This window comes from Leuciscus leuciscus, assembly GCF_965113295.1.
Source record: "Leuciscus leuciscus genome assembly, chromosome: 24".
Classification (NCBI taxonomy): domain Eukaryota; kingdom Metazoa; phylum Chordata; class Actinopteri; order Cypriniformes; family Leuciscidae; genus Leuciscus; species Leuciscus leuciscus.
This window is the reverse complement of record NC_138723.1, coordinates 20,532,527-20,559,235: the sequence shown is the minus strand read 5'-3', so window position 1 is coordinate 20,559,235 and position 26,709 is coordinate 20,532,527. Positions and strand designations below refer to the sequence as shown.

The following is a 26,709-nucleotide window of genomic DNA, read 5'->3' as shown; positions in this document are numbered from 1 at the left end:
TTGTTTTATTTGTTGTTTGTTGATTTTCAAATATAAAACTTGTTGAAATGCTTTCAGTGTGATCATCATCTCTTTTTGAACACTTTCATCTCGTTTTAACAAAACCGTGATAATATTGATAATCGCGATAATTTTGGTCACTATAATCGTGATATTAAATTTTCATACCGTCCCATCCCTAACCACAATGGACATTTCCAGAGTTGACCGTTTCATTGATTAAAATGTGAACAATTCAGTTTTAAGGCATTGCAAAGTGACAAAGTGACAAAATCAAGAGTTTAAAAGAGTTAAAATCAAAGACAAGACTTTTTTATTTGAGATTATAAACTGTACAAACATCTGAATAACTGAATAAATAACTGATTACAGAAATGTCATGTTTAGTTATGCATGCAATAGTTTAAACCAGCACATTCATATTTCAGCACACAGAGAATCTGCAGTAAGCAGAGATTGTTTTCTCCTCAACTGACCTTTTTCTTGGCAGCTCGTCCACGGCTCTTGGTGAACTTGCTGTTGTTGTCCATGGAAGTGGCCCTCCGGCGTGGAGACTTGCCACTCTTTCCCCCCTCAGGGTTCAGCATCCACCATGAGCTCTTCCCTGTTCCTTCATTCTGGACGCGCACAAAACGACTGTGCAAGGACAGATTGTGTCTGATTGAGTTCTGTCAGGGGGAGAGAGAGAGAGAAAGAGAGAAAGAGATGAGAACATGAAAATCTTGAGTGTAGATGTCTGCCTGAAAACCAATCAAAATAAGTGGAAATGACCTGCAATCAACCAATGTCATTAAATTTTGCTAAGACACAATGAAACGCATTAAACCAGTCAAATTTTCCAAATAAAAGAAGTGACTTTTGATTGACAAAAGCCAATATTTTGACAGACAAGTTGCTGTGAGAGTGTTTGTATGTGTTTTTGTCAAAGGTTAAAGGTTTAATGCATTGATAAAACTTGAAGATATTTCAACCTTATTATCGGTTACCAATTCACATGCACCCAATCACAGATATAATTTTGAATGAAAGACCAAAAGGATAAACCAAGCAGATTTATTTTTACAGCCATCTTTGATCATATTTACCAGGGGTGCCAATAATTTTGACCACAACTGTAGGTACAAACATTCTTTTCAGAGCCTTGCGATAAAGTAGAGGAATTGCCATTTAGCTGGCAGAGGACATTTTGTATTAGTCATGTCCTTTTTGGAGACAAACACTGAACTCTATGTATACACACTATCCTGCGCTAATGATATTTTGTCTTCGGTTTTTCCATTCACACCCTGACTAGACCTACACCTACTAAGAGACAGGAAGAGAGACTACCATAGTACTATTTAAAAGCTTAACTCTTATCATTGATACCTTTGAAAGGAAGGGCAATCTTTCAGGCCTGAACTGCTCGATGAGTAGAGATGAACAGGAAAAGAGTTAGCAAGACAGATCTTCAGGTTTTGAGGATGCAGGGTGGGGTATGACAAACTCAATTTTGTAACTGCAATTGATAACATGTTTTGTGTGGTACTTTGATGATCCCATGCCATCATAATAATTAAAGTTTCAAAATGAACAGTTTGATTCAAATTGATCATGTTTTGTAATTAATAAATGATGGGAAAAAATAACTCTGATAATTTGTAGTTCCGGCCTAATAAGGCTTATGGAAAAAAACTTGCACCTATGCATACAAACATATACCTATGCATACAATTATCTGCAGTTTCCAGCTGACGTGAACGCTAGAGGCAGTAAAATACTAACAACTTTTCAAATTATGATTACAGAGGAAGATAAAAAAAATTATAAAAAATTTGCACGGTTCCTTGCACAAAACTTTGTAAACTCAAAATACTTTTACCATAGTGTAAGATTCATAAACTAATACATTTTGACACTTGCATCACATAACCAACTCTGTTTGTGTGGCTTTTCTGATGTTGTAAACTTGCTTGGTAGCTCACCTGGTACAGCACTGCACTTGCGATGTGGAGCTAAAATGGTATGGTTGATTCAGCAAATGTTTTTTTCTCTCACATTTGCTTTTGTTAAGGCTTTTGGTTTAGGGTGGGGATTGGAGTTAGTGGTATGTTATTTTTTACCACAATAGAGCATTAATCCTATTAGCAGCGCTGATCGGACAATTCATTTCTGAACTGCCGTCATAGGGTGTGTTCACACTTGTAGTCCGGTTCGCTTGGTTCGGACCAAAAGAACAAAAAACATTTAGTTCTGGTCCGCTTAGCGTTCAGATTGGCATTTTTATCACCGAAATTAAAGGAATATGTTCACAACCTGATTGGTCAGCTTTTATGACGCATTGCGATGGAACTTACCAAACATCCAAAACAATACTGTGTGCTGGGATAAACACACTTGTTGTATGTGCGTAGCCTACATATGATAGTATTTTGACCAGCTGAGAACTCGTGAAGAGCATATAAAATGTGTAAAGGAGTCAAAACAGCATCAGGAATCACTCCATCACACACACAAATGAAGATCTGCTGCGAGAAGACGCGGTTCTGAAGCCTGTACCGCTGGGCAACATCACGACTATGACGAGAAAAAACAGGTATGCATAAGCATTCTGTCCTTTTTAGGGTCTCATCTCCCTGTTCTTGTTTACTTAACATGTCTTTGGTCCATTTTACGTTCATATTTCAGTTGAACCGCACCAGAGTTCGTTTGGAAGCGGAACGAAACCCATCTTTTCAGGGGTCTTGGTTCGCTTGTTTGGTGCGCACCAGGTTTCGGGTGGCAGCGTTCACACTTATTCAAATGAACCGCACTAACAGAGCGATCACACCAGGGGTCGTTTTAATCGAAGCAAACATGGCAAGTGTGAAGTCTGAGAATACCCATACCGTCCAACATAATATCATTTAGCAGAAATGTCGCCACAGGCACATTTTTCCAATAATCATGAGCTGAATAAATATAAAAAATTAATATAATGATAAATGGCTATAATTACTCAATTTATCCTCCGAAATAGAAAAAAACAAGTACACTTAACAGAGGTATCTGCGTCTTGGTACTTGGTCTCGGATCTAAAAGTAAATACGTGCTATCATCCATCATAATCCAACATTATAATCCTTTTTCAAAAAAAATTAAATAAATACAAGGCCTGCCTAAGTATAATTCAAGTAATGTCCACAAGAGAAAACAAAACAGAAGGGAAATAAGAACACCTAAGCAGGTAATTGTAACTGCTACCTCTATCTTAAATACAGACTACACGGCTCTACATGTAAAAACACTTAGGATCTTTCAAAGGGAAAGAGTTTCTGGCTATATTCTTATTGATTATGTGTCTCTAAAACATTCAAATGGACTATGTTTTTGTGGAAAGATCAATACTTAACAGTTGAAGCAGTCTGACTGTACTGGTCCATGCGAAGTAGATTGTTATTATACCTGATGTATTAGTACATTTTAAGTAAAATATTTCATTGAAGAATGTCCTACAGGAAGTGACCAAATCAAGTGGCACTTTACTGGCGGGATCAACAGTCCCGTTTCCTGTGTAGCAGGAAGTAGATTGGTAGGAAGAGGGAAAGCAGAGGCTCAAGCCACAGAGGGAGGTCAGCAGGAGGTCACCTCCAACCTTTGATCCTGAAGGTCACGACCTTAGAGGTCAAGTTAAGGGAAACACAGCTTCCACATCACAGAATCTGAGAAGAGAGTGGACAGCACGGATTTGAACAGAGTGAATGCAAAACACTTCTGTCTGGGTCTTGAACACTCAAGTAATTACTAGAGGTCAACTGACCCGTTCAACTGGCCCTGCTAGGAAGAGGGGGAGAAAAAAAAAAAAGAGTTGCAGAAAGGATGCTGAGTGAGAGGAAAAGGAAGAGCTGGAGGAATAGAGATAAAATGAGAAAGAGAGGTACCAGTATGGAAAGTAAAGGGGTTGAGACAGAGGCAGGGAGTAGGGATTGAGTCAGGAGGAGTGTGTTGAGGTAGAGGCGGGGCAGCGGGAATGTTTTCCTGCTGAGAGGGATGGGGTCGATGAGTTCGCTGTGTGTGTGTCTGTGCCTGTGCCTGTGTGTAGAGGAGGACAGGCTCTCCAGTAGTGAAGACAGACCCTTGCATACAGACACAGTGAGAGTAATAACGTATGGGGCTGTCTGGCGTCTGTCTACACTGTAACAGAACCCCCACAGCACAGCCTCGCTCCACCCGGAGACTGAGAGAGAGTGAGGGAGAGAAAGACAGACACACTCACAAGAAAAATAGGGATGTATGGATATTAAAATTTAGTTTGATACTGTTGCTGATAATTATGTACATAATTATGTCTATTAAAATGAATTAAAATGAAATTAAAATACTTTTTACTTAAATAAATAAAAATAAAACACTACAAATTAAAATAAATGTTAAATGCTATTTTAACATTCAAACACTATAATGTACATGAAATAGGAATATTCCTTTTGAGATTTGTTAAGATTACATTAAACAGTGTTATTGAATTATTAGTGATTTTAAGGTGCTTTTAAGAACTTTAAATTGGCACCGATAGCCTCGTGGACAGCGCCCCGACATATAGAGCCTTCATGCTTCGGGCAACCCTAGTTCGAGTCCCGGCTCGCGGACCTTTCCCAATCCCTCCCCCCTTAATTTGAACAAAATTCAACAATTAAAAAAAAATTATAAGGCGATAGAGAAATATGCATGTTTTACAAATTTAAAACAAGCTGTTCTTAACCATAAAAACATTTTTTCTCTAAACACATTTTTATTTATTTCCCCCCCTTTTTTTTTGGTTTTCCAGATTACCAAGTTTGATGTACTCAAATAATGTAAACTCTTGAACTCTATACTCGATACACGAAAGAAAGAAAGAAAGAAAGAAAGAAAGAAAGAAAGAAAGAAAGAAAGAAAGAAAGAAAGAAAGAATTTTGTGCATGTCCCAGTGTACTCATGCATAAATTCATCAAGTAATTTTAGCAGATCACATTCAGAGCACATGTGCACACACTTAGCACATGCACACCAGGCCCGGTGGCAGGATGTGAGTCACTACAGGAATGCGACGAGGAAGGTGTCACAGTTTTCTAATCAAACTAGAAATCACTTGTTCAAAAAGAACAAAATGACGCTGATGCCCAAACAGTAACGGGTTCAGCTATGATTGTTTATTTGCTCAATACCCTTACAATAGATTCAAGCCTGCAGTTAGTCTTTGACTACTGATCTGAGGTCAGCTTTATAATGGACAGTACAGGAAATTAGTAATAGCCAGATCTGCATGATATCTGCTCCCCCAGAAATCAGAAAAAAGCCCTTTAGATTTCGACAAACATTCAAAAACAGACACATTAATGCGTCAATTCAGCTGTGTCAAGGATGTGAATCCTAGATGTTGTTAAAATGCACACAAAAATGACATTTGAGAGCTAAGGCGAATTATCAAAAATGTATTTCATTTAATTTTGTTCCCCACACAGAGATACTGTATAGCTTCAAATATTAGAAAAATAGCGAACAAGTCATATGGTTATTGAATGAAATTAAGAATGTTGGAATAATGAAAGAATTGTAACTTAGGGTGAATTAAACCTTTTTCAATAGATTTATCAAATTTCCCCTCCACAGTCCGTGTGAAAAAAAAAATAGCAGTTTCTGTGGTGCCTACCTCTGGTCACATGTGACTTCTTTATGTGGTGTGGGGCCTTCACCTCTCTCTACCCCTCTTATCACAGGTACGCAAGCTATCTGAAGGCTACACATTGACCTTTGGACTCAGATCTGGGATAGCCCCAACTAATCTGAGACCGTAAAGAAAAGTGTGCATTAAAATCCCCTTTAGTTAAGATTTGAGTCAATTGACGTGCGAGATGAAAAAACATGGACCAATGCACCAATTTCTACACAGATGGGTGGGAAGTGTGCTCAGGTTTGTGCAAACTGAAACTCATCTATTTAAGGCCGTTACAGGTTTGTCAGGCAGAATAAATTCCACAATGAATGAATGAAATCAATAATCGAAGCATCGCCATGAAATGCAGCCATCAGCAGGAAAAATTTGCATTGGCAAATGCCACTCCAATTATATTGTGTTAAAGTTATTTCTTATTAAAAAAATTTAATATATATATTATACACACTAAACATTTAATATATTTTAATCTATAAATATTTATGTTTTTAAAATCAAATTAATGAAATTAAGAATTGCAACACATTAATTAAATATAATTAAGATGAAAAATAATTATAATTAAATCGATAATTATTATTTATTTATTAATAAAAATATAAATTGAGTTTAAATGTTAATCAAACCATCATCAGGGGAAAAAAATGCATCTGTCAAATTACATTGTTATAGCTATTTAATTTAATTTTTAATTAAACTCTAAAATGACATATGCAACAAAATATGAATAATTATTATTAATATTTAATAAATGAATTGTTTTTTATTTATTTATTAAATGATAAAAAATAAAAAAATCCAGGACATAAAATCTGAATTCAATCCAGTTTTTTTTCTAACCATCATCACATAAAAATAAATAAATAAATAAATATTAAACGGTTTTCTGGCACATTCAGTAAATGTCATTTCAAAGAGAGGGATTTTTTTGCAGGTCAGTATATGACAAATTGGTAAACAGAAGCAAATTTGCTTGTAGTAGCAGGTGCAGTAGCAAATAAGTGTGTGTCATACTGTAATGTGTGTGTGTGTGCGTGCACATGTGTGAAAAACACATTTGTATTCTATAACTCAGAGCTATTTCTGCAGTGATGATAGGTGTCAATAAGCCGTGCTTAAGTGGTCACTGTGTTTAAGTGTGTGTGTCTGTGTGTGCACGTGTGTGCGTCAGATCTCCTGAGGGATTTATAAACAAGTCCGAGGTACCCCATCTGCATCCTGTCTGACACCCCAGACAGCACACACACCGACTGCCACTCAGTAACAAGCAGGCATTATTAATCAGCCATCACCTTCACAACATAACCAAACCAACTCGCTCTCACGTGTTCAAAGAGAACAAAGATTTCAAACGGATCACTTCATTAGAAACCAATTAAGTAATTAATTAAGTAAAACTAATTAATTTCTGCCTTGGAGAAAAAAAAATGAAACGGGTAATTGTAAAATAATAAAGAAAATCAAATTGAGGAATATAAAGTCAACCTGCTCACAATTACGAGATGTAAAGTCGCAACTGTGAGATGCAAAGTCACATTGTGAGATATTAAGTCATAATTATGAAAGTCGCAACTGAGATTTTCACAATTTATGAGATAAATGCGCCAGCACAAACCCCCTTTTGGTGTTAAAAACTACTGTCAGGATTTACTAAAGACACGCAGTGAAAAATTAGCACTGAAAAGGTGTGGGCACAGTTATTTTTGCAGATGACCTTCTGCATTTGTTGGAGTTTCCCTTTAAGACACAAAATTTAAGGGAGGAGATTATTTAAATGAATCACGCAAGGTGATTTACTAAGGTTTGTGCTAGTCAATTTAGAGGTATTTGCTCCATTATTTACCGCCCAAAATAAGCATGTCTTAAAACAGATGCTTATTTGCGCTGCTTTTGGTAGATTGCGTTGGTCATTATGGAAATGATCCGGCTGCATCTGTGTTCTTTAATTTGCAGTACTAAAGAACACAGTCAGTAGATCACACGCAGGGGTGCGTTTCCCAAAAGCATTGTTGGCCAACTATGATCGCAATTTCCATTGAACTCTATTGGTAACGACAGAACTTGCGACCATAGTTGGCTTTGGGAAACGCACCCCAGAACTTTCCACTCCCATCTGTGCTCTCATGTTAATTTGCCACGTTTAGTAAATCAGGCCCAAAGTCACAACTGTGAGATTTTAAGTCACATTGCGAGACATTAGCTGTGTCCCAATTCAGAGGCTACACCCTCGAAGGCAGTGAAGTTCGGACTAGCCTACGGAGGATTGCTACCGTTGATGAGCGGCAGTAACGTTTGTACTGGACTTTTCTGAAAGTTATATTCAACTGTCTGAAAACAAAAACAGGGTTCACAACATGTCTAAATACGTTCACCATGGTCCATTTCTGTGCATAATAAAGAGTACAAACTATTTACTATTTATCTATTTACTATTATCTTATTAATATGTAATTCAACCTTTTAACCACTTTTTATATATATATACACTGTACATGCAGCCTCTGAATTGCAGCTATTAAGTCACTGTGAGCTATAAAGTTGCAACTGTGAGATATTAAATAACACTGTGAGACTTAAAAGTCATAATTAAGAAATATAATGCCCCCATTGTAAGAGATAAAGTTGCCAGTGTGAGATCTAAAGATTTTCTTGATTTTGAGATATAGATATGGACAGTTTTTCATCAGTATTTGGGTCTGAAGAGACATAATACTCGCTCACAATAAGTTATGCACTTGCTTTGTTATGTTAATAACGGGAAAGCTCTAGCTCGGGCAATGCACTTGAAGTGTAGACGTGGTGTAAAATGCTCTACTGAGAACACATTCAAACAGTGGCGCCAGTGGATTGGACAACTCCTGCACAGCTGTTTGACTGCAGCCAGTCAGGCATGACATCTTGACAACGAACGCCAGTCCAAGTAAACAAGCAGCGCTTCCAAAGACCAGGTGCGATCTGACAGACGAGTGCCTGGTGTTCACAAACAAACATAATACTACACCTCCCTCCTTGCCATATGCACACAAAGCAGTAAACGAACAGTTTGAAAGGAATGGCATTTTCCTTTTTCAATTGAGAAAGGAAATTATTTGAGGGAATAGATGAGGTGGGATCAGCACAAGATGAAGCCTGGACTCAAACCTGCAGGTTCCACGTGTGCACCAAGGCTCATTATGTCTGGTATCTAGGCATTAGTCAAAAACAAATCTAGATAAAATAGTCATCCGACAACTAATTCGGCCAACTAGTTTATCTAGATTTTTTACCCCTGAAATGACTAAAGTGCTTTTCCCAAGTTCTGATCTGGACAAGAGTGTCAGTGGGCGAGATTTCAGTGGGAGGAAATAAACACAAGTGGAATGCACAAGTTCAACAGAGAATGGAGAGAGGTCCTCAGAGATAAGCCCTGACAAGAGACTTCAATGGGCTAACCACTTCCTCCTGCGCACATCCGCTTTATCTCTCTCTCTCCTTCATTGTAAATATTTAGCACTAGTGTGAAAAAGAAGAGAATAAATACATTTGCGTGTCAGTGAACCTGTTATGAATGAAAAACTCAAGGTTGGTTCTTTTACTCTCCTATTTACGCAAATACACACAGACATAAGTTTACTGTACATGCATGCAGCATTGCTCTCAGAGTTTGTAGAATAGGAATAAAATTATCTCGTTGAACTTTTCATTTACTTTTTCATAAATCTTTTTGGTATTAAACTATGACGTGTAACATGCCTTGTATGGTTTATTCTACAGACATAATTGATGCCTCAAATCATGCAGCTTTTTGAGGGGCGGTGACTTACATTGAAGGAGGGACCTTGGAGGTGATCTCTTTGATTTGGACCTAGCAACCACCCAGAACACCCTAGCAACCGTACAGTACTACTAAAAACCAACTGAAGCAACCACATGCTTTAGGCAACAACCCACCATACCTTAGGTGGTGTTTTGCACGGGTGAATACCACTAAAATTTTCTTCAAAAACAAGCAAAAATCTAGTTACATTGTGTTTTAGTTTTAGTAAAGTTTAAATTATACACAAAAATATATATATCTATATATTTAATATGTAACTATTTATATTTTTTAAATGATTGATATCTAATGAAAAACTACAAAAGATTGATTATAATTAAGAATATAAAATACTAATTATAATTAATTAATTAATTAAACTATACACATAAACTGAATCCAATATCAGACCGCAAACAGATTTCAGACCTTTCACAGAGTGATGTTTAGATATTTTCTCAATACTACAGAAAAACAGTAGCACTGTAATCTAGAGTATATTCTCACTGGAGTAACAAAAGCACCTGCACTTCTAAAGAAATCTTCAGCTACATTAAACACGCAGGGCTGCACTTTACCTTCATTTCATGTGGTTGCAGAGAGAAGGGACAGGAAAAGATGAGATGATGAACTCAATGAGATACATGTGAACACACACATACACGTGGTTCCTTTGCGTGCTGAGAACTGTAATCTGCCTGATACTATAAAGAATAGCACAATACTGCTCATGCTTAACGTTAGGGATAAACACATAAACTGCAAAGAGCCCTAATCTTGCTTGTTCAAAGTCTGTTTTCTTTTCTTTCTTTTTTGGTTAGTAGTCAAAAAACATATGCAAAAGTGAGTGTAAATGTTTGTATTAGTATGCATACTGGCAACTGAGTTATTTTGAGTTAGTGAAACAGAGATGGAGAGGGAGAAGGGGACAAAGAGAAAAACTTGAAGTCCCACATGTGCAGTTAGAGAGAGGGCCCGTCACCCTCCTTGGCCCATCCGTTCAGGAAAAGCTGCGTGAAGCTGATAGGAGCCCTGTCTGCCCTCTCGCTCTGCCAGACCACAGGGCTCCGCACGGGCACAGACCAGACCCAAATAGGGGCCGCGACCTTTGGGGAGTAAAATGCCCTTATAAATGATACAAAGACCTGCTCTACGATGGACCAATGAGACTCAGCGCCAAACAGGAAGTTACCTTTGATAAGAGGAACCGCTTTTGTGTTATCTGACGTGTGAAGAGAGTCCCTGATTGCAGTGTTTATCAATCAGTCACTGTAATGAGTAAATTATGTTTTTGCAGCTCTAAGCAACAATTCTAAGTCGTCTGATTGTGAAAAATGACTGATTAACTGTAGTTTCAAATAAAACTAAGACGTTTAGCACTTTGAACCCTTTAATCTTGGCCAAATAAACTTTTTATTACTAAGAGGTTCTTTTACATACTTGTTGGAGTTATCTTTTATGACAGTATCAGATTTGTCTTGGATATTTCTCCTAAAATATTTGTGATTAATGAATGTCTTTGAAAGAAGTCTCTGAAGCTTATATGACTTTTATTTATTTACGTGATGGGAAAGCTGAATTTTCAACATAATTACTCCAGTCTTCAGTGCCACATGATCTTTTATTAATGATGATTTGCGGCTTAAAAAAACATTTTGTATTATCAATGTTGAAAACAGTTGTGCTGCTTAATATTTTGATTGCAACCATGAGACTTTTTTTTTTTTTTAGGATCATTTGATGAACAAAAAGTTAAAAAGTATAGCCTAGTTCTGGCATGAAACTCTAGATGGTGCAGGCTGATACTGTAGGACTTTAACTTATTTGGTAGCAATCATGTCATTATCTACATATCACAGCTGATTGGTTGCTGTTGCATCAGCGGCCAATGAGCTTGCTGCTCAAACAATCAAATACTTGGCAGTGTTTGCTGTTATTAGTCTGTAGCATGCTTTCAGAACCCTCCCCCTTCCCCAGCTCCACCTGTATAGATCTGCTACATAATTCATGTACATTACACGTGCAGCAGCAGCATCATGTCTTACATGCTCACAGCAGTGTCTAATATGAATGTATTTGTAGTAGCAAGTCTCTTGCTCTACAGCAGCGTAGCAGATCTATTCAGCCAAAACCAAATACATTAACATTGCCAAATCCATTCCAATGCCAATCTCTATTACCATACCAATCTCCCGAGAGTTGTCATGACAGAACAGTTTTTATTTTAAATGGAAATCTTTTGTAACATTATAAATGCCTTTACTGTCAATTTAATGCATATTTGCTGAAAGTATACATTTCTTTACATTTTTTATTTTTTTTAAACGAGAGCAAACCTTTGAATGGTAGTGTATAGTAACTAATTTGGACAGTCTGTTTTGGATGCCTGTTATCCAACCAGGCTTCTTATCTAGCATAACTAGCAATAATTCATAGGTCAACCACCAGATTTACCAGCTAATCTTGGCATACTTGATTAGCAATGTTTGAATCTCTGACTTTTGATTGCAAATGTTGGTAAATCTGAGAAGAAACACATGAGATTTTTGTAAAGTTTGAAGAGTCAAAAGTCTCCCTTCGCTCTCTAGGAGAATCAACTGAGGAGAGGAGAAACAAGTGAAATATCTCATGTGTGATTTTACCTGCCTGTGAGGTGTTTTGAGTGGTTACACACATGCATTTCCCACCAACATGTTTGCACACATGTATACAGGGACAAAGAGGGTAGGAGGTCACAGTCATCTCGACACCCGCTGAGGTTTATCATGCTTTTCTAACTGCTTTCCACACCCCACCCAACTAATCCAGTCCCACCTTTACGAACTAAATCTCGCACACAAGCGCAAACACCTGGGTTGAACTCAGATCTGTCGTTCTATCATTTCATGTGGTCGCTTCAGGGAGGGGCAGGAAAGGCAGAGAAAACTAAAAAGCATGTAAGAGAAAAGATCGAAATGAAACGCACTCTCTCTCTCACACACACACGCCCGTTTAGGTGATTCAGCTCTTCTCTTGAGTGAAATGATTGGCTGATTGGTTTACAAATGCCACCTTTTCTATTATAGATCACACTGTGACATTTCAAATGAATTATACGTGCCTTTGAAAGAATGTGTGTGTGTTTTGGGGGACGTGAAACCAGAGCAACCTGCTGTGGCTTCTTTTTTCTTTCTGCTCTAATAACAGGCTGACCCGACATGAACTCTGTCACTCTCTAAATGAGCTTGACTGTTCATTTCGCCCTTTCAAGTCTTTTCAATTTCTTTTACTTTCTCTCACCTTTAGCTCTGGGTTAAATGGAAAGACTGAGTCTACAAAGAGGTTTGGCATATTGTCCTTAAAACATGCACAGAAACAAAGATGGTTTGTACTAGTCAAGGTATAAAGGTCTGAGATCTACAGTACTTGTTCATCCTAAAATGAAAATTCTGTCATCATTTACTAACCCTCATGTTGTTCCAAACCTGTGTGACTTTCTTAGTTTTTTAGAAATTTTGGAGAATGTTCATGCCGCTCTTTTCTGCACACCAAAATAGAGATGCATCAGTCGACCGGCCATAAATCGATATTGACCAGGTTTTGCTTCTTTTATTTTGGCCGATCTCAATTCTAGGCTTGCGCACAAACTGCACTGCAATCATTTCCCAAAATGCCATTTGTGTGGAAATATTACAAAGTCTGTAAACAGGACGTTAACATAGGTCAGAGACAGAACACACTGAAGACAGACGCTAAGAGGAGAGCAGACGCGCTAGCAGATACTGAACAAGCTCATTGTTTACAAGGAAATGAAATCGCTGTTGTTCCATAAGCGCCACCTACTGCTAGATAGTACATTTGCATTTTCATTCAGTCCTTCTGCTGTTTTCACTTTCTGCTAGTGTGTCTAATGTAGCATAATTTTACAAATCTAAAGTCACACCATTCTGTTTTTTCTTTAAATCTTGAAATTATACAATCTATAGAATATATGCTTGAATGCACAGTTAAGATAAGTAAGCAACTGCGCTACTTTAATGGATCTTTGCTGACATTTTTTGTAGCTCAACAGTCCTAATATCCATTTACTTTCATTGTATGGAAAAAGAGCACATGTGCATTCTTGAAAACAACTCCTTTTGTGCTCCACTCAAGAAAGAAAGTCATAAAGATTTAAATTAACAAGGGTAAAAATATGAATTTTCATTTTTGGGTAAACAATCCATTTAAATGTCTTATTCGCTAACTTTAAAATAGCTTCCAGGTTTGCATGCATACATTGGGGCCCATGGAGGAGTAATTACAGTAAACCATACTTAACGTAATACAATGAGCCAGCATGCTTCACATACCAGTGTCACACACACAGAGACCCCCTGCACTGTACCACACCAAGTCAGAACAAACACACACATACTCGGGACCGCTGGATGGCTGGTCCCCACAATGTAGGTTATCTCAGGTTTTCTTTGTGTTATATAAACCTGTACACACACACACACACACACACACACACACACACACACACACACACACACACACACACACACACACACACACACACACACACACACACACACACACACACACACACACACACACACACACACACACACACACACACACACACACACACACACACACACACACACACACACACACACACACACACACACACACACACACACACACACACACACACACACACACACACACACACACACACACTTAGCTATCTAAATGGAGACATTCCATAGACGTAATGGTTTTTATACTGTACAAACTATATTTTATCCTCTTACACTAACCCTATACCTACCCATCACAGAAAACTTTCAGCATATTTACATTTAAAAAAAACTTTAATTACTTTATTTTTACACCAGATTTACAAATGAGGAAGTCCCTAAAGGTCTTTCAAAGAATCTTACCAAGTCCAAACTTTTGAAATGTAGAATATGTGTGTGTGTAGGCAACAGTTCAATAAAAAAATCTTTAAGCCAAGGATACTTACAGGAAGTGACATCACATCTTTGTAGAGGAAGAGGAATGGACATACACAGCCAGGCCAAGGTCATGTGAGCATGCCTTATCTACACTCTTTTCATCTCTGGCTTTTTTCCCGCAAACAGAAAAAGAGTGCTCAAACACACTCTCTCACACACATTCATCTCTTTATCACGGCTTTCCCACATCAACAAGTGTCCACTTACTTCCTCTAACCCTCACGGTGAATGAAAAATGCTTTTGAGAAATTCGGATGTAGGCTTTTTCTGCCACTCAATGGTATGTCAATCTTGAGAAAAGAGAGACGTACGTTAAGGCCGTGCCGGTGCCAGTTGGTATACTGCACGTGTGGTAACGCTTCATGTCACAAGCCACTGAGAAAAACACATACTTCCAGTAAGGCGCCAAGCATTATGGGTCTTTCTGCCCACCAGTATCCACTCCCCTGAGAGAGAAAGAAAGAGAGAAACAGAGCACAGGGACCCCCTTCTGAGGGAACACCCTCTGAAGAAAAGCACCTGGCCTATGTGTGCATGTATATGGGAGCAAAAGTGCCTTTGTGGGTGTGTGCGTTTGTGTTTATGTTATGAGTGCGCGTTTGCACGTGTACATGTGTGTGTTACAGGATGCGGAGGAGTCCCCCCCCCCCCCATCAAATGGCCCCCAGAGGCCTGCAGGGGCGTGTGTGTTATTGTGAGACGGTGTAAAGAATAACACTCCTCCTGTCCCTCTGTCTCTCGTTCTCCTCCCCAATACCAAACACATTTTATGTAATGAAAACTTGAAATATAAAGTGACCAGTTTTTAAAGAACTTCTACGAATGATCAGGACTTTTACAGATATGATTACCAATCTTTGTTTTTCCATTCCCCATTTTTCACGATATCCCAGATTTCACAAATTCGATAACTGAATTTTTCAATTATTTAGTTTCCCAGGCACTTAAAACAACTTCCCTTTTCTGCTGATGTGACCAAGGCCGAGTGGGTGGGGAAAAGTAATTATAACCAATAATTTCGCTGCCTAACATTCATGATTTAATCAAATCCCATGGATAAATCAAGTCTGGTCCTACAATACCTCAAGAAGAATATTGTTTCTCAGAAAAATCTCCACAGACCATCACATGCACATCATTCACAAAAAAATCTACTTATCCTCCATCTCTTCTCTTCATTTAGTAAATATTGTAGTTAATCTGATAACGCGTTCAGCAACCAATAAGTGTGTATGACTCTCAGCTCAATCAGTGCAAAAAAAGCAAAGAAGAAAGCACACAAAAATCTGTGCAGGCTTACGTATTGACCATTAAAAACATGACGTTCAACCTAATTTTTGAGTTTTCGAAAATTTGATTCAGTGGGAGTTAGCATTATCATTCATTTCCATGTGCTTTTAGAGGAAGGTAAAACTGCTTCATACTGTACAAGCAGAGTCAAGTCTGTATTCTGGAATAAACCAGACAGGCTGACGACGAGTTCTGATGTCAAACTCTGGTGCCCCCCGTCTCCCTGGCCAGGGTGAGTGTGTCTGTGTGTGTGTGTGTGTCTTTTTCAGGGGAGGGAATGTCGCTATTTTCCAGCCACTCAGCAGGAAACGCATCATCACTCATTGTGGTAGACGTGTGCACTGTTTTTACAGGAAAGTGCAAAAATAACCTCAAGCCAAAGGTTCCAACAGAGCCACTGGCCTCAACATGACAAAGCTTCAGTAGTGGCAAAAGTTTTTCATTAAAGGAAAGGATTTCACTGCTCTCACAGAGGGAAGAGAAAAGGGTCATGTTTGATTTAGCCATAGTTTTAATGAGATCCCTTTGGGGCAGATATGATGTGATAGTAGGCGGGATCCAAAACATATACATATACACACATATATATATATATATATATATATATATATACTGTATATAAATATATATACACACCCCTACTGCCCATACAATTGTACTTTGCATTATTTTTTTAAATATAATATTATTTTAAAAATATAATATAAATAATTTCAAATAATAAATGCATAATGTATATTAACATACCTGTATGTCTTCACAAGGAAAAGAAATACAAACTTTAGGTACAAACTTCTGATGATAAAAAAAAAAAAATGCCACAAGATGCTCAAGTCACAAAACATATTTCTACTAATAATTCTCTATTTATGAAAATGGAAACAAGAGGAAAAGGAGAAGAGCGTGTGCAGGCATTCTCTGAACATGAATTACATACACAGGAAGGACATGGACTCAGAAGTCTAATCAATGCTTAGAATGATTAGTGGTAGAAAATAAAACAGGGGAAGTCATTCATCAGTGTTTTCTCAGAGAGAGCGGCTTTTCAAGATTCTGCATCTCTGTAACAGAGAGACACGGATACAGCAGCACTGCACTGGACAACTCTTGGAGAAATTCTTAGGTCAGTGACCCTTTTTAAGAGGAGCGGGATGTCAGAGGGACAGGAAAGTTTCGAGTCATAGAAAATAATGCTTTTAAAATATTTTTAGGTTTGAAAATTGAAAAATTAACATCATTTACTCAACCTTAAAGGGATGGTTTGGAGTAATTTCAACCTAGGGTCCTTTGCACCATCACCTCTAGCCAAACACCCCCCCAGAAAGCTTTTTTTCCCCTTGGTCGAACATTATCAAAGTTAGAGCTTATTTAGAGATATCAGCCGAATGGCTTAGTGCAGGCGCTAATGGATCCAAGGTTGTATCTGATAAATTACCCCACTAATAATGCCCAGAATGGCACCAAACTTCTACAGTAGTACAAATTCTATACTCATAAAACGAGGCATTGGAAAGTTTGTGAGTACATCAGGAGTTAATTTAAATAACACTTGCCTGATGGCTCATGCTATCACCACTAACCACTAACTAATATCTCTAAATAAGCTCTAACTTTAATAATGTTCGACCAAGGGAAAAAAAGCTTCTGGGGGGGTGTTTGGCTCGAGGTCATGGTGCAAAGGACCCTAGGTTGAAATTACTTCGAACCATCCCTTTAAGTAATTTCAAACCCATTTGATTTTCTTTTATGAAACACAATAGGAAACATTCTGAATAATCACACCCATGATCCAATCGTTTAGGATAAAAACAAGTCCTGCTAATCACGGATTTAACATTGAATCAGTTTCAGTGTCAGCAATCAATGTTGAATCAACGATCTCACATTCTTTCTGATGTTGTCTTAGTGCTTTTAAAAGTGAAAAACATAGGGACAGAGGGGGAAAAGTTCCAAAAATGACTGTTAAGCATGACATCATGGATGTTTGGTATCAGAAACATGGCACAATGTTGATGTTACAAATACAAACAAGAAAATGAAGAGGTTCAAGCCAACTTCACTGATGTCCCTCTGTAAACACATGAAACGCAGAGGAAATGCTTTAAGGAACACGCGAAGATGGAAATGAGCGCAGTGCTCAGGAATGGAGGATGTTTGACGCTTTTCCCTAGTAACCCACTTCCCCTTCTATTCCTCCTCCTTCTCTCCTCTCTCTCTCCACAATGCTGGAGAGTTGTTGTCACCTCCTGTGATTGTGCAGTAAGGCTGGAGTACAGTGGTGCCTACAAAATACCCTCAGCTGCCCTTTAGTGACCCTACATGCCTCGGAACTCTCTTGGATTTAGGGAGAGTTCTATGTGTGAGAATTTTTAGAAAGAAATGTGAACAAAGAGAATATATATATGCTCTGCAGGGTGTAGCTGTGCTTTAAAGGGATGGTTTGGAGTAATTTCAACCTAGGGTCCTTTGCACCATGACCTCGAGCCAAACACCCCCCCAGAAGCTTTTTTTCCCTTGGTCGAACATTATTAAAGTTAGAGCTTATTTAGAGATATCAGCCGAATGGCTTAGTGCAGGCGCTAATGGATCCAAGGTTGTATCTTGTAAATTACCCCACTAATAATGCCCGGAATGGTACCAAACTTCAACAGTAGTACAAATAGGTTCTATACTCATAAAACGAGGCATTGGAAAGTTTGTAAGTACATCAGGAGTTTATTTAAATAACACTTGCCTGATGGCTTATGCTACCGCTAACCCGGATGTCGAGGTCACTTCCGTGATTTGGGAAAAGCCCGTAAAAGTCGCGCGATCACCCGGTGTTGCTGAGAAAGTTTTTTGGTATATCCAATTTTTTTTAATCCAAAGTGTTGACAACTTAGTGTTAGCTAATAATTGTTGCAAACTGGTACTACCAACAAAATATTAGTGCGTTCCTGGAATTGGGCGTCGTTACACTACATCCTTATGCATCGCTTTCTGCCAGGACTTTTACGGGCTTTTCCCAAATCACGGAAGTGACCTTGATGTCCGGGTTAGCGGTAGCATGAGCCATCAGGCAAGTGTTATTTAAATAAACTCCTGATGTACTTACAAACTTTCCAATGCCTCGTTTTATGAGTACAGAACCTATTTGTACTACTGTAGAAGTTTGGTACCATTCTGGGCATTATTAGTGGGGTAATTTACGGGATAAATCCTTGGACAATTAGCGCCTGCACTAAGCCATTCGGCTGATATCCCTAAATAAGCTCTAACTTTAATAATGTTTGACCAAGGAGGGAAAAAAAGCTTCTGGGGGGTGTTTGGCTCGAGGTCATGGTGCAAAGGACCCTAGGTTGAAATTACTCCGAACCATCCCTTTAACAACAATTCAGACCTCCCATGGTACCTCCAACACTATAGACATGGTGCCAATAAGTTGCATTCTTCGATATGACTGACAGGAGCTGACAACAAGATGTGGAGATATACCACCGTCTGGATGTTGTTGACCTTTTGAAGACACGCACTTTGAATGACTACACAGCTGTACTGAACAATCTAAACATGGTACACTATCTTCGCACAGTGTTTTTATATATTTGTCTATAATACATAAAAAATTTTAATAAAAAAGAACATTACACACACACATATATGCACAGTATGTGTGTGTGTGTACATATATATTAAGAATTTAACAGTTTTCTATTTTAATATATTTTAAAATGTAATTTATTCCTGTGATGGCAATGCTGAATTTTCAGCATCATTACTCCAGTCTTCAGTGTCACATGATCCTTCAGAAATCATTCTAATATGTTGATTTGCTGCTCAATTATTTTCAATTATTGGTCCTCAATTATTAATAATGGTCCTTATTTTTATCAATGTTGAAAACAGTTTTTGCTGCTTAATATTTTTCTGGAAACTGTGATGCACTACCATTCAAAAGTTTGGGGCAAGTAAGATTTAAAAAAAATATATATATAATACTTTTATTTAGCAATTAAACTGATCAAACGTGACAGTAAAGACATTTATAATGTTACAAAATATATCTATTTATGTGACTCTAAAGACTGGATGACGCTAAAAATTCAGCTTTGTCATAACAGGAATAAATTACATTTTTAAATATATTAAAGTTAAATTGTAATGATATTTCACAATATTACTGATTTTACTGCATGTTTGATCAAATAAATGCAACCTTGATCATCTTAAGAGACTTCTTTCAAAAACACAAAAATATAAATTATTATTTTAAACTTTTGTTAAATAAATAAAACAAGAATAAAATAGAAAAGTACAATGTGACAAGACTTTTCATATAGAAATTATCTCTGAACTCGTTCTCCGAATGAATGAATTGCTTTCCAAAAAAAATTATAATAATAAAAAAATAATCATCCTAGGCTCTATCTATATATAAAATGTACAGATCATTGTAATATTTTTAACTCATTAAATGGACCAGAAAAGAGGTTGCAAGACATGTTTGGTCTTTTGTGGTCAGAAAAAGCACAGTGAGATGTCTTGGGTGTGATTTCTTGTGGTATGGCTCTGACATTACACAAATGCCTTATTGTCTTGCTTTCTAGAATAATTATCGAAAGTTGGCATGACTTCAGCTCAGATAAGTCCAGGGAATGCTTCCAGCTAAAATGCATATGTCTTTCCGTAGCAAGCGCAAACAAGTTTTTTTTAAAGGAATGTCTCTGGCAAGCTAAAGGGTAAATTCCTGTCTATCTCATACCTATTTCTGTGTCTTCATCACAAAGGACGCTCTAGGCTTCCATGCTTCTTTCTTACCTGCAGGAATGCTACACCTCAGTGCAATTCAATGAAAATCATTTCAATTCAAATTCAGATTTCCACTACAAATGTGATCTCACCTACAGAAACCCATTCAAATAAATCAGCTTAATTTCACCTAAAAGTCACTTTAATTTCAACTTTAATTTAATCCAAATCATTACCAATAAATGTGTACAATAATTATCCAATTCAACAATTCTGTCAATTAATTAAATCCCCCATTATTCATTATTATTTTTGGTGCCAACAATGAAAGTACAGAATTAAATAACGTTTCACGTGAATTGTTCAAGGTGACTGCATAGCACACTCGTTCTGCATCACACCTTTGGCGCAGACATCCGGTTGTCGTCATTTGACATTTCAGTTTGGGGACTTTTTTCCTGATATCTGATGAGTTCAGAGGGTTTTCACATGTAACTTTTCTGTCACGCTACTGTCCCATGCATGCACACCGATGTAGCTCTAGATTAAAAGCCACATACCCACAGAGCCAAAGTCTGCACCAAGCCACTGCGATGAAGTCTTTCATGCGTCTGTGGTACAAGCAGCGCTGCATGTGCTTTCATTTCATTTTGAACCCTTTCCACCCTTTCCTTTCTCTCTTTCAATTTGAGTGTGTGTGTGTGTGTGTGTGTGTGTGTGTGTGTGTGTGTGTGTGTGTGTGTGTGTGTGTGTGTGTGTGTGTGTGTGTGTGTGTAAAAAAAGAGCAGAATGCCCCTCAATTTTGCTGCACCTTGCACAATGCTAATTATGCACTACCCATATTATGTAGAGCAGGTATCATCTACAAACCACAAAAAAAACTTCAACCTTTGCACAATTCACCTGTAAGTACTGACATTTATCTATCAGATCAATTCTAAGAATCTGTTCCAGACCCAGAGTTTCACAAACTGTAGAACTGAAATGCAAAATTCTTGAATTTTCATTTTAAAACTAGCTAATGCACACTTCGAATCCACAAACAGGTCAAAACTGACTAGTTTTGGAGAATCAGTGGCTAGTAAGCCTACAGTCGAAACTTACTGACCGACAAACGAGAATAGAAATTAGTATCTGCTCAAGATAAGCTTGAACAAATATTGTGTATGCCTTGAAATGGCCTGAAAACACTATCGTACAAATGTATAGCTTGCATGTTTGTGCATGCGTGTGTGTGTGTTAGTGGGAGAGGTGAAAGACCTATGGTAAACTTCAATGGATGTTAGAGGTAACTGGGTTCGTGTGCTGTAAATAGGGCTCAGAGTTAAACATTTTTAAAAGCCTGAGAAAGAGGGGGAAGTGAGAAGGCATGTTTTTTCTATAATAACTTAATGAAAACCACATGAGTTAATTTATTAATTCGGACGAGTAACTCTTAGAGCTGGTAATGACATTATGAATGGAATTAAATGGTAAAAATGACAAGTGAAAGAAAAATGACATGAATGGTAAAGCATGTTTTCAATTACAAAAAGACAAGCTACAGTAGGTCTGCACACAAGATAGTATCACTAAACCACAGACACATAAATACATCTCTAGCTCTGGGTGCAGACTGCTAGGGCTGCGAAATAGAAAGTACATGCCATTTGTAAAGTAATGGTGGTTATGAGGGCACTTGGGAGTTACAAAACTGACCCACATTTAATTCTACCTGTATGTGCGTGTGCATTTGATTACTTAAGGCGTTTAAAACAATGGTGTGCATATTTAAAGACACAAGAGAGTTAAGAAACAGCATACTGTACTGTGTGCCAGAATATCATAAAATGAGTCTAAACACTATTCTCATTATTTCACTTTGACTTTGAGGGTATGAACATGGACTCCCATGACATGCTCCACAAATTTGGTGGCATGACCTTTAACCTTTGAACCCGGAGACATTTGCACTGCAGGGGAGCATTTTCACTTCAGTCTCCTTGACCTAGCTTTTACATTCAAATTCATGGCTTGAACTAAAAAATACTGAACAAAAGAGATCAGTTTGCACACAGTTCTAGCTTATATTTGTCAATATACATTTACATTGTCAGATGCAGTTTTGACGTCTTTCAAAATGAACTTTTTCTTGTTGCAAATGATTCTGATTTAAATGTCACCATGGTAAATGTATCCAACTGACAAACACATGAGGTTTTATCCCAATTGCAAGAATAATTTGTCTTGCAAGCATCTGTTTATTGAAGCTTGTTTCTGCCACAGAATTAAAAAAAAGGTAATTGCGACTTTTTCTCTCGCAATTCTGACTTTTTCTCTCAGAAATGCATGATACAAAGTCGCAACTGCGTGTTATAAAGTCAGAATTGTGAGATATAAACATGCAATTCTGAGAAAAATTATTTCTCGCAATTGTGTGTTTAGAATCTCGCAATTGCGACTTTATATCACGCAATTTATATAAATTGAAAGTCAGAATTGAAAGTTTATTTCTCGCAATTGTAAGTTTAGAATCTCGCAATTCTGACTTTATATCTCGCAATTCTGAAAAATAAAGTCAGAATTGCAAGATGTAAACTCGCAATTGTGAGATAAAAAGTTCGCAATTATCTTTTAAAATGTTTTTTTTTTTGTATGTTCTGTGGCGGAAACAAGCTTCCATACATATCTAAACTAATGTCCTGACTGGGCCATTTATAATAATCATATGACAGAGTAATACAACTACATTACACTACATTTGCACCACAGCAAACCCCTTATTTTGGTGTTCAGGTTTTACTACGTTAATGGGACTGTCGCAGAAGGGAATCTACTGGGAAAGGAAGCAGAATACTTTTCCAGTCTCAGGTATGTACACACTATGATGATAAAGAACAGTCCAACAGTACAAACATCCAATGAGTGACTGGAATGCTGAAACTATGATGTCACAGGTGGATGAGTCCAGACAATGTTTTGCCGTGGCGTGTAGAGCCAATGGCGGTGAGGAGGGGGGCGGACCACACCTTTCAGGTAATTGTGTCTCCCTGTAATGACAGGTAATCCTGCCGGTATTTTTAGCTCAGTGATGGGAGGAGGTCCGTGTGACGGTAAGGATTTGTATTTCCATTTACACACAGAACAAGCAAAGAAACAAAAGTGGCTTGTATGGAGGGGTGAATCAGAGACAGGAACAAGTGCTCTAGAGATAAATGACAGGTTGACAAAGACTCTTTCAACACTGAAACCACTCTCTGTTTGCTCCACCTCACTCATGGCAGCCCTCTTGGACTCAAAATAGTCATCAGCCACCTTAAAGCACCTAAGAAGCTTTAAAAATGTGTCGTCACATCACCAAACTTACTACATACCTCTGCATGAGTGCTAGTACAATAGGTCACATGACTACAACCAATGAAAATGACCACAGTTCCACACATTACTATAAATTACAAAATTAAAGGGACAGTTCGCACAAAATATGTCATTATATACTCACAAAAAGTATAACCTTTAAATACTTTAATGGTCACTCTTTTCATGTTTATGATACTTTTTAATGGTGGTTTTGCATCTTTTTTTTAAGCTTGTAAGCTTCAGTACCAGCATGAAAAACTGTGTTTCACAGAAACAACAAAAAAGGTCATATGAGGTTTGGAACGACATGAGGGTGATTTTTTTTTCTTTCTTTTTTTACATGAGCTTGTGCAAATTTGTAAGATCCATCATTTAACCCTCTCTGTACGTCAGGTCGACGGCAGAAAGACAAACCACAAGCTTTTTGGTCAAGGAAATTAAACAACGATTAAACTGAACTGGCATCATGTGCAGCTGATACTGGGATGTTATGCATTCTTCTGAACACTGTGAGCTCTTTCGAGCCTCAAATTCCATAACAAACCGCATGTCATTTATTTGCTCTGAGAGGGAATCCACAACCATGCATTTGAGGGCTAATTGTTACTGTCGTATACTACACTAAACATTTTTTAGGGGCCTACATTGGAAAAAAAGTTACCTAAACATGGGTTTCATGTGGTAGGCTAACACCTAAATTAGCTAGTCAAAAAACATCTGTCAAGTCAAAAAGATTTAACTAAATTAAATTCACCAAACAAAGCCTCTAAAATATAAGGTGGACCAGACAGCTGTGGGTGGTTGCATGGGTTATTTTGGCCAGGGCCATCCAGGACCTTTGTCAAAAACAATATTTAAATTAAGATAATAACAATTGCATAAGTCGTCTGAAATACACTTCCAAACAAATAATAATAATTCTTTAAAAAATCTTGTTAGATTTATACATGAAATGATAAACAATACATAGGCTATAATTGAATCCCTTCAATTACTTTGCAACACACCAAAAGTGCTTTAAATGATTCATGCTTTGAGTTGACGATCTTATCATTAAAAAATTAAATACTTTAATGGACACTTCACATCAAAGGGATGCTTTCAGTGCACAAAATACTTTTATAGATGCGAGTGTGTGTTTAAATCTTATGAAGTATTCTGTACTTATGCACATCTGAGCTTCCAATGCTACTTTTAATCACGTTTCTGCTTGGCCTCGGTGAGCCATTACCTTCCAGCCGGCTGAGCTGTTGCTGTCGCCCTTATCTTTGAAGTAAGGCACGCTCTTCACCATCCACTCGTAGATCTGAGACAGGGTGAGCCGCTTCTCGGGGGAGCTCTCGATCGCCTTGGTGATGAGATCAGCGTATGACATATTCCCCCACGCGTTCCTACGAGACGAGCTGCTCTTCCTCTGGGCCGCTGCAGGGCTGGAGCTGCTGGCAGGGGCGGGGAGCGGCGGCACCTGTTGCGGGTGCGTCAGCTGGGGATTCGGCTGCTGGGGATGCTGTTGCTGGGGATGAACGCAGGTGTCCTGGCAGTGGAAGTCGTTCAAAAGGACGGGTTTCTCCTCCTGATAGTCCTCGGTCTCTTCTAGTAAACTTAGGCTGTTAATAAAGTCCACGATACCTTGCTCCTGCTTGACGGACGGTGCCGGGGAGGACGTGTTCGAGCTCCCCGGCTCGCTGAATTCCGGTCGGTGCAGCGGCCAGGTGCATGAGCGCGGACGGGAGAGAGGCTCGAAATCCGGGTCGATGTCAACCAGCTGTTGCTGCGCTTCTGCCATCCCAAAATCAAACCCAAGTCAGCTGACTGTCCTTAAACAGATGATAAGTGCAGTGAAGATTTTGTCTAGTTTGCTAACACTAACAATCGCACATGATCATATCTGACTGATAATGAAGCCCTATGTCTGATAGCACTGTATAACTCAGCGATGTGTGAATCGTACCATGCCTGGCGCGGTTTTAAATGAAATGACTGTTATGAAGCGCTTTCAGGGAGCAGCGCGTTTTAGAGTAGAGTGACCTGGCCACGCCCACAGCGGGAGTGAGAGCCGCGTCAGCCAATCACAAGCGCGTATTCAAAAGGTAAACAGAGATTACGTTTGCATAACCCACGCTACTCCAGTTTATCCCTATGGCAGGCTGTTTCTACAAAGTACTATCTATTTTATGTTACTGTAATTAAGGGTAATTCAGTATAGTGACAGTATCTATTTTCAATTTCACTAGGCTATAACAATAGCATATGTTCATTAGATGTACTTATTTCTAATGACTAGTTAGTCGATGTATCCATTCCAGATAGATGTAGTAGTATCTCCCAGTTGTTAATAGAAACATTTCTTATCTCACTAGTTCACTAGTTAAGAAGTGAATAGTTGATATCTGAGCAACATATCCCCATATGATTCAGTGGCAAAAAATGAGCAATTCATTACCAGTAACAGTGGGACAGATACTTGTCATTATCGGCAAAGGAATAAGTACTAGTAGCCTATCAAATAAATAAGTACTAGTGACTAACTGAATAGATCTGGGAATAATATAGTTGTTAGTGAAATTGAAAAAGATACAAGTCAGAATTGGATTATTTACTTGTAATTAAAATACTAGTACTAGTACCTACTAGTAACAAAAATAGATATTAGTTTTAAAGAAAATAAATGTTAAAATGGCTTTTCCCAAATTTCAGTTAAACAGGATTTACAGAGGATTATGACTGCCATGAAAGAATTTGACCACAGTTTAACTTTGCATTCACATTTTTAGTTGTATAATATCAAATAATCACCAGTTTAATATATTTTGTTAATAGGCTTTGAAAGCGGTCCTTTCATCAAGATTTAAAAGGCAGAGTGGAGTGAGATTTATAAACCATTTGGCACTTATTCG

General features: G+C 38.0%; 1 protein-coding gene and 2 long non-coding RNA genes across 3 annotated transcripts in view; 1 reads left to right on the top strand and 2 right to left on the bottom strand.

The window, feature by feature from the left end:
- The window catches only part of foxo1b (forkhead box O1 b), a 30,598-nt gene extending 4,781 nt beyond the window's left edge, over window positions 1-25,817 (bottom strand). The window contains exons 1-2 of the mRNA XM_082158264.1: window positions 25,044-25,817; window positions 477-668 (exon numbers count right to left, since the gene is read on the bottom strand). Coding sequence (XP_082014390.1) covers window positions 477-668; window positions 25,044-25,598 — 747 coding nt within the window. The 5' untranslated portion in view covers window positions 25,599-25,817. The remainder of the gene's footprint in view (window positions 1-476; window positions 669-25,043) is intronic.
- LOC309489495 lies at window positions 10,262-18,959 on the bottom strand. Its single transcript, XR_014202425.1, has 2 exons — window positions 14,160-18,959; window positions 10,262-13,933 (listed from the first exon to the last, which is right to left on the bottom strand). It is a non-coding gene; the product is annotated as an uncharacterized lncRNA (long non-coding RNA).
- On the top strand, window positions 21,129-23,000 carry LOC309489496. Its single transcript, XR_014202426.1, has 2 exons — window positions 21,129-21,198; window positions 21,257-23,000. It is a non-coding gene; the product is annotated as an uncharacterized lncRNA (long non-coding RNA).
- Window positions 25,818-26,709: the final 892 nt, after the last annotated feature.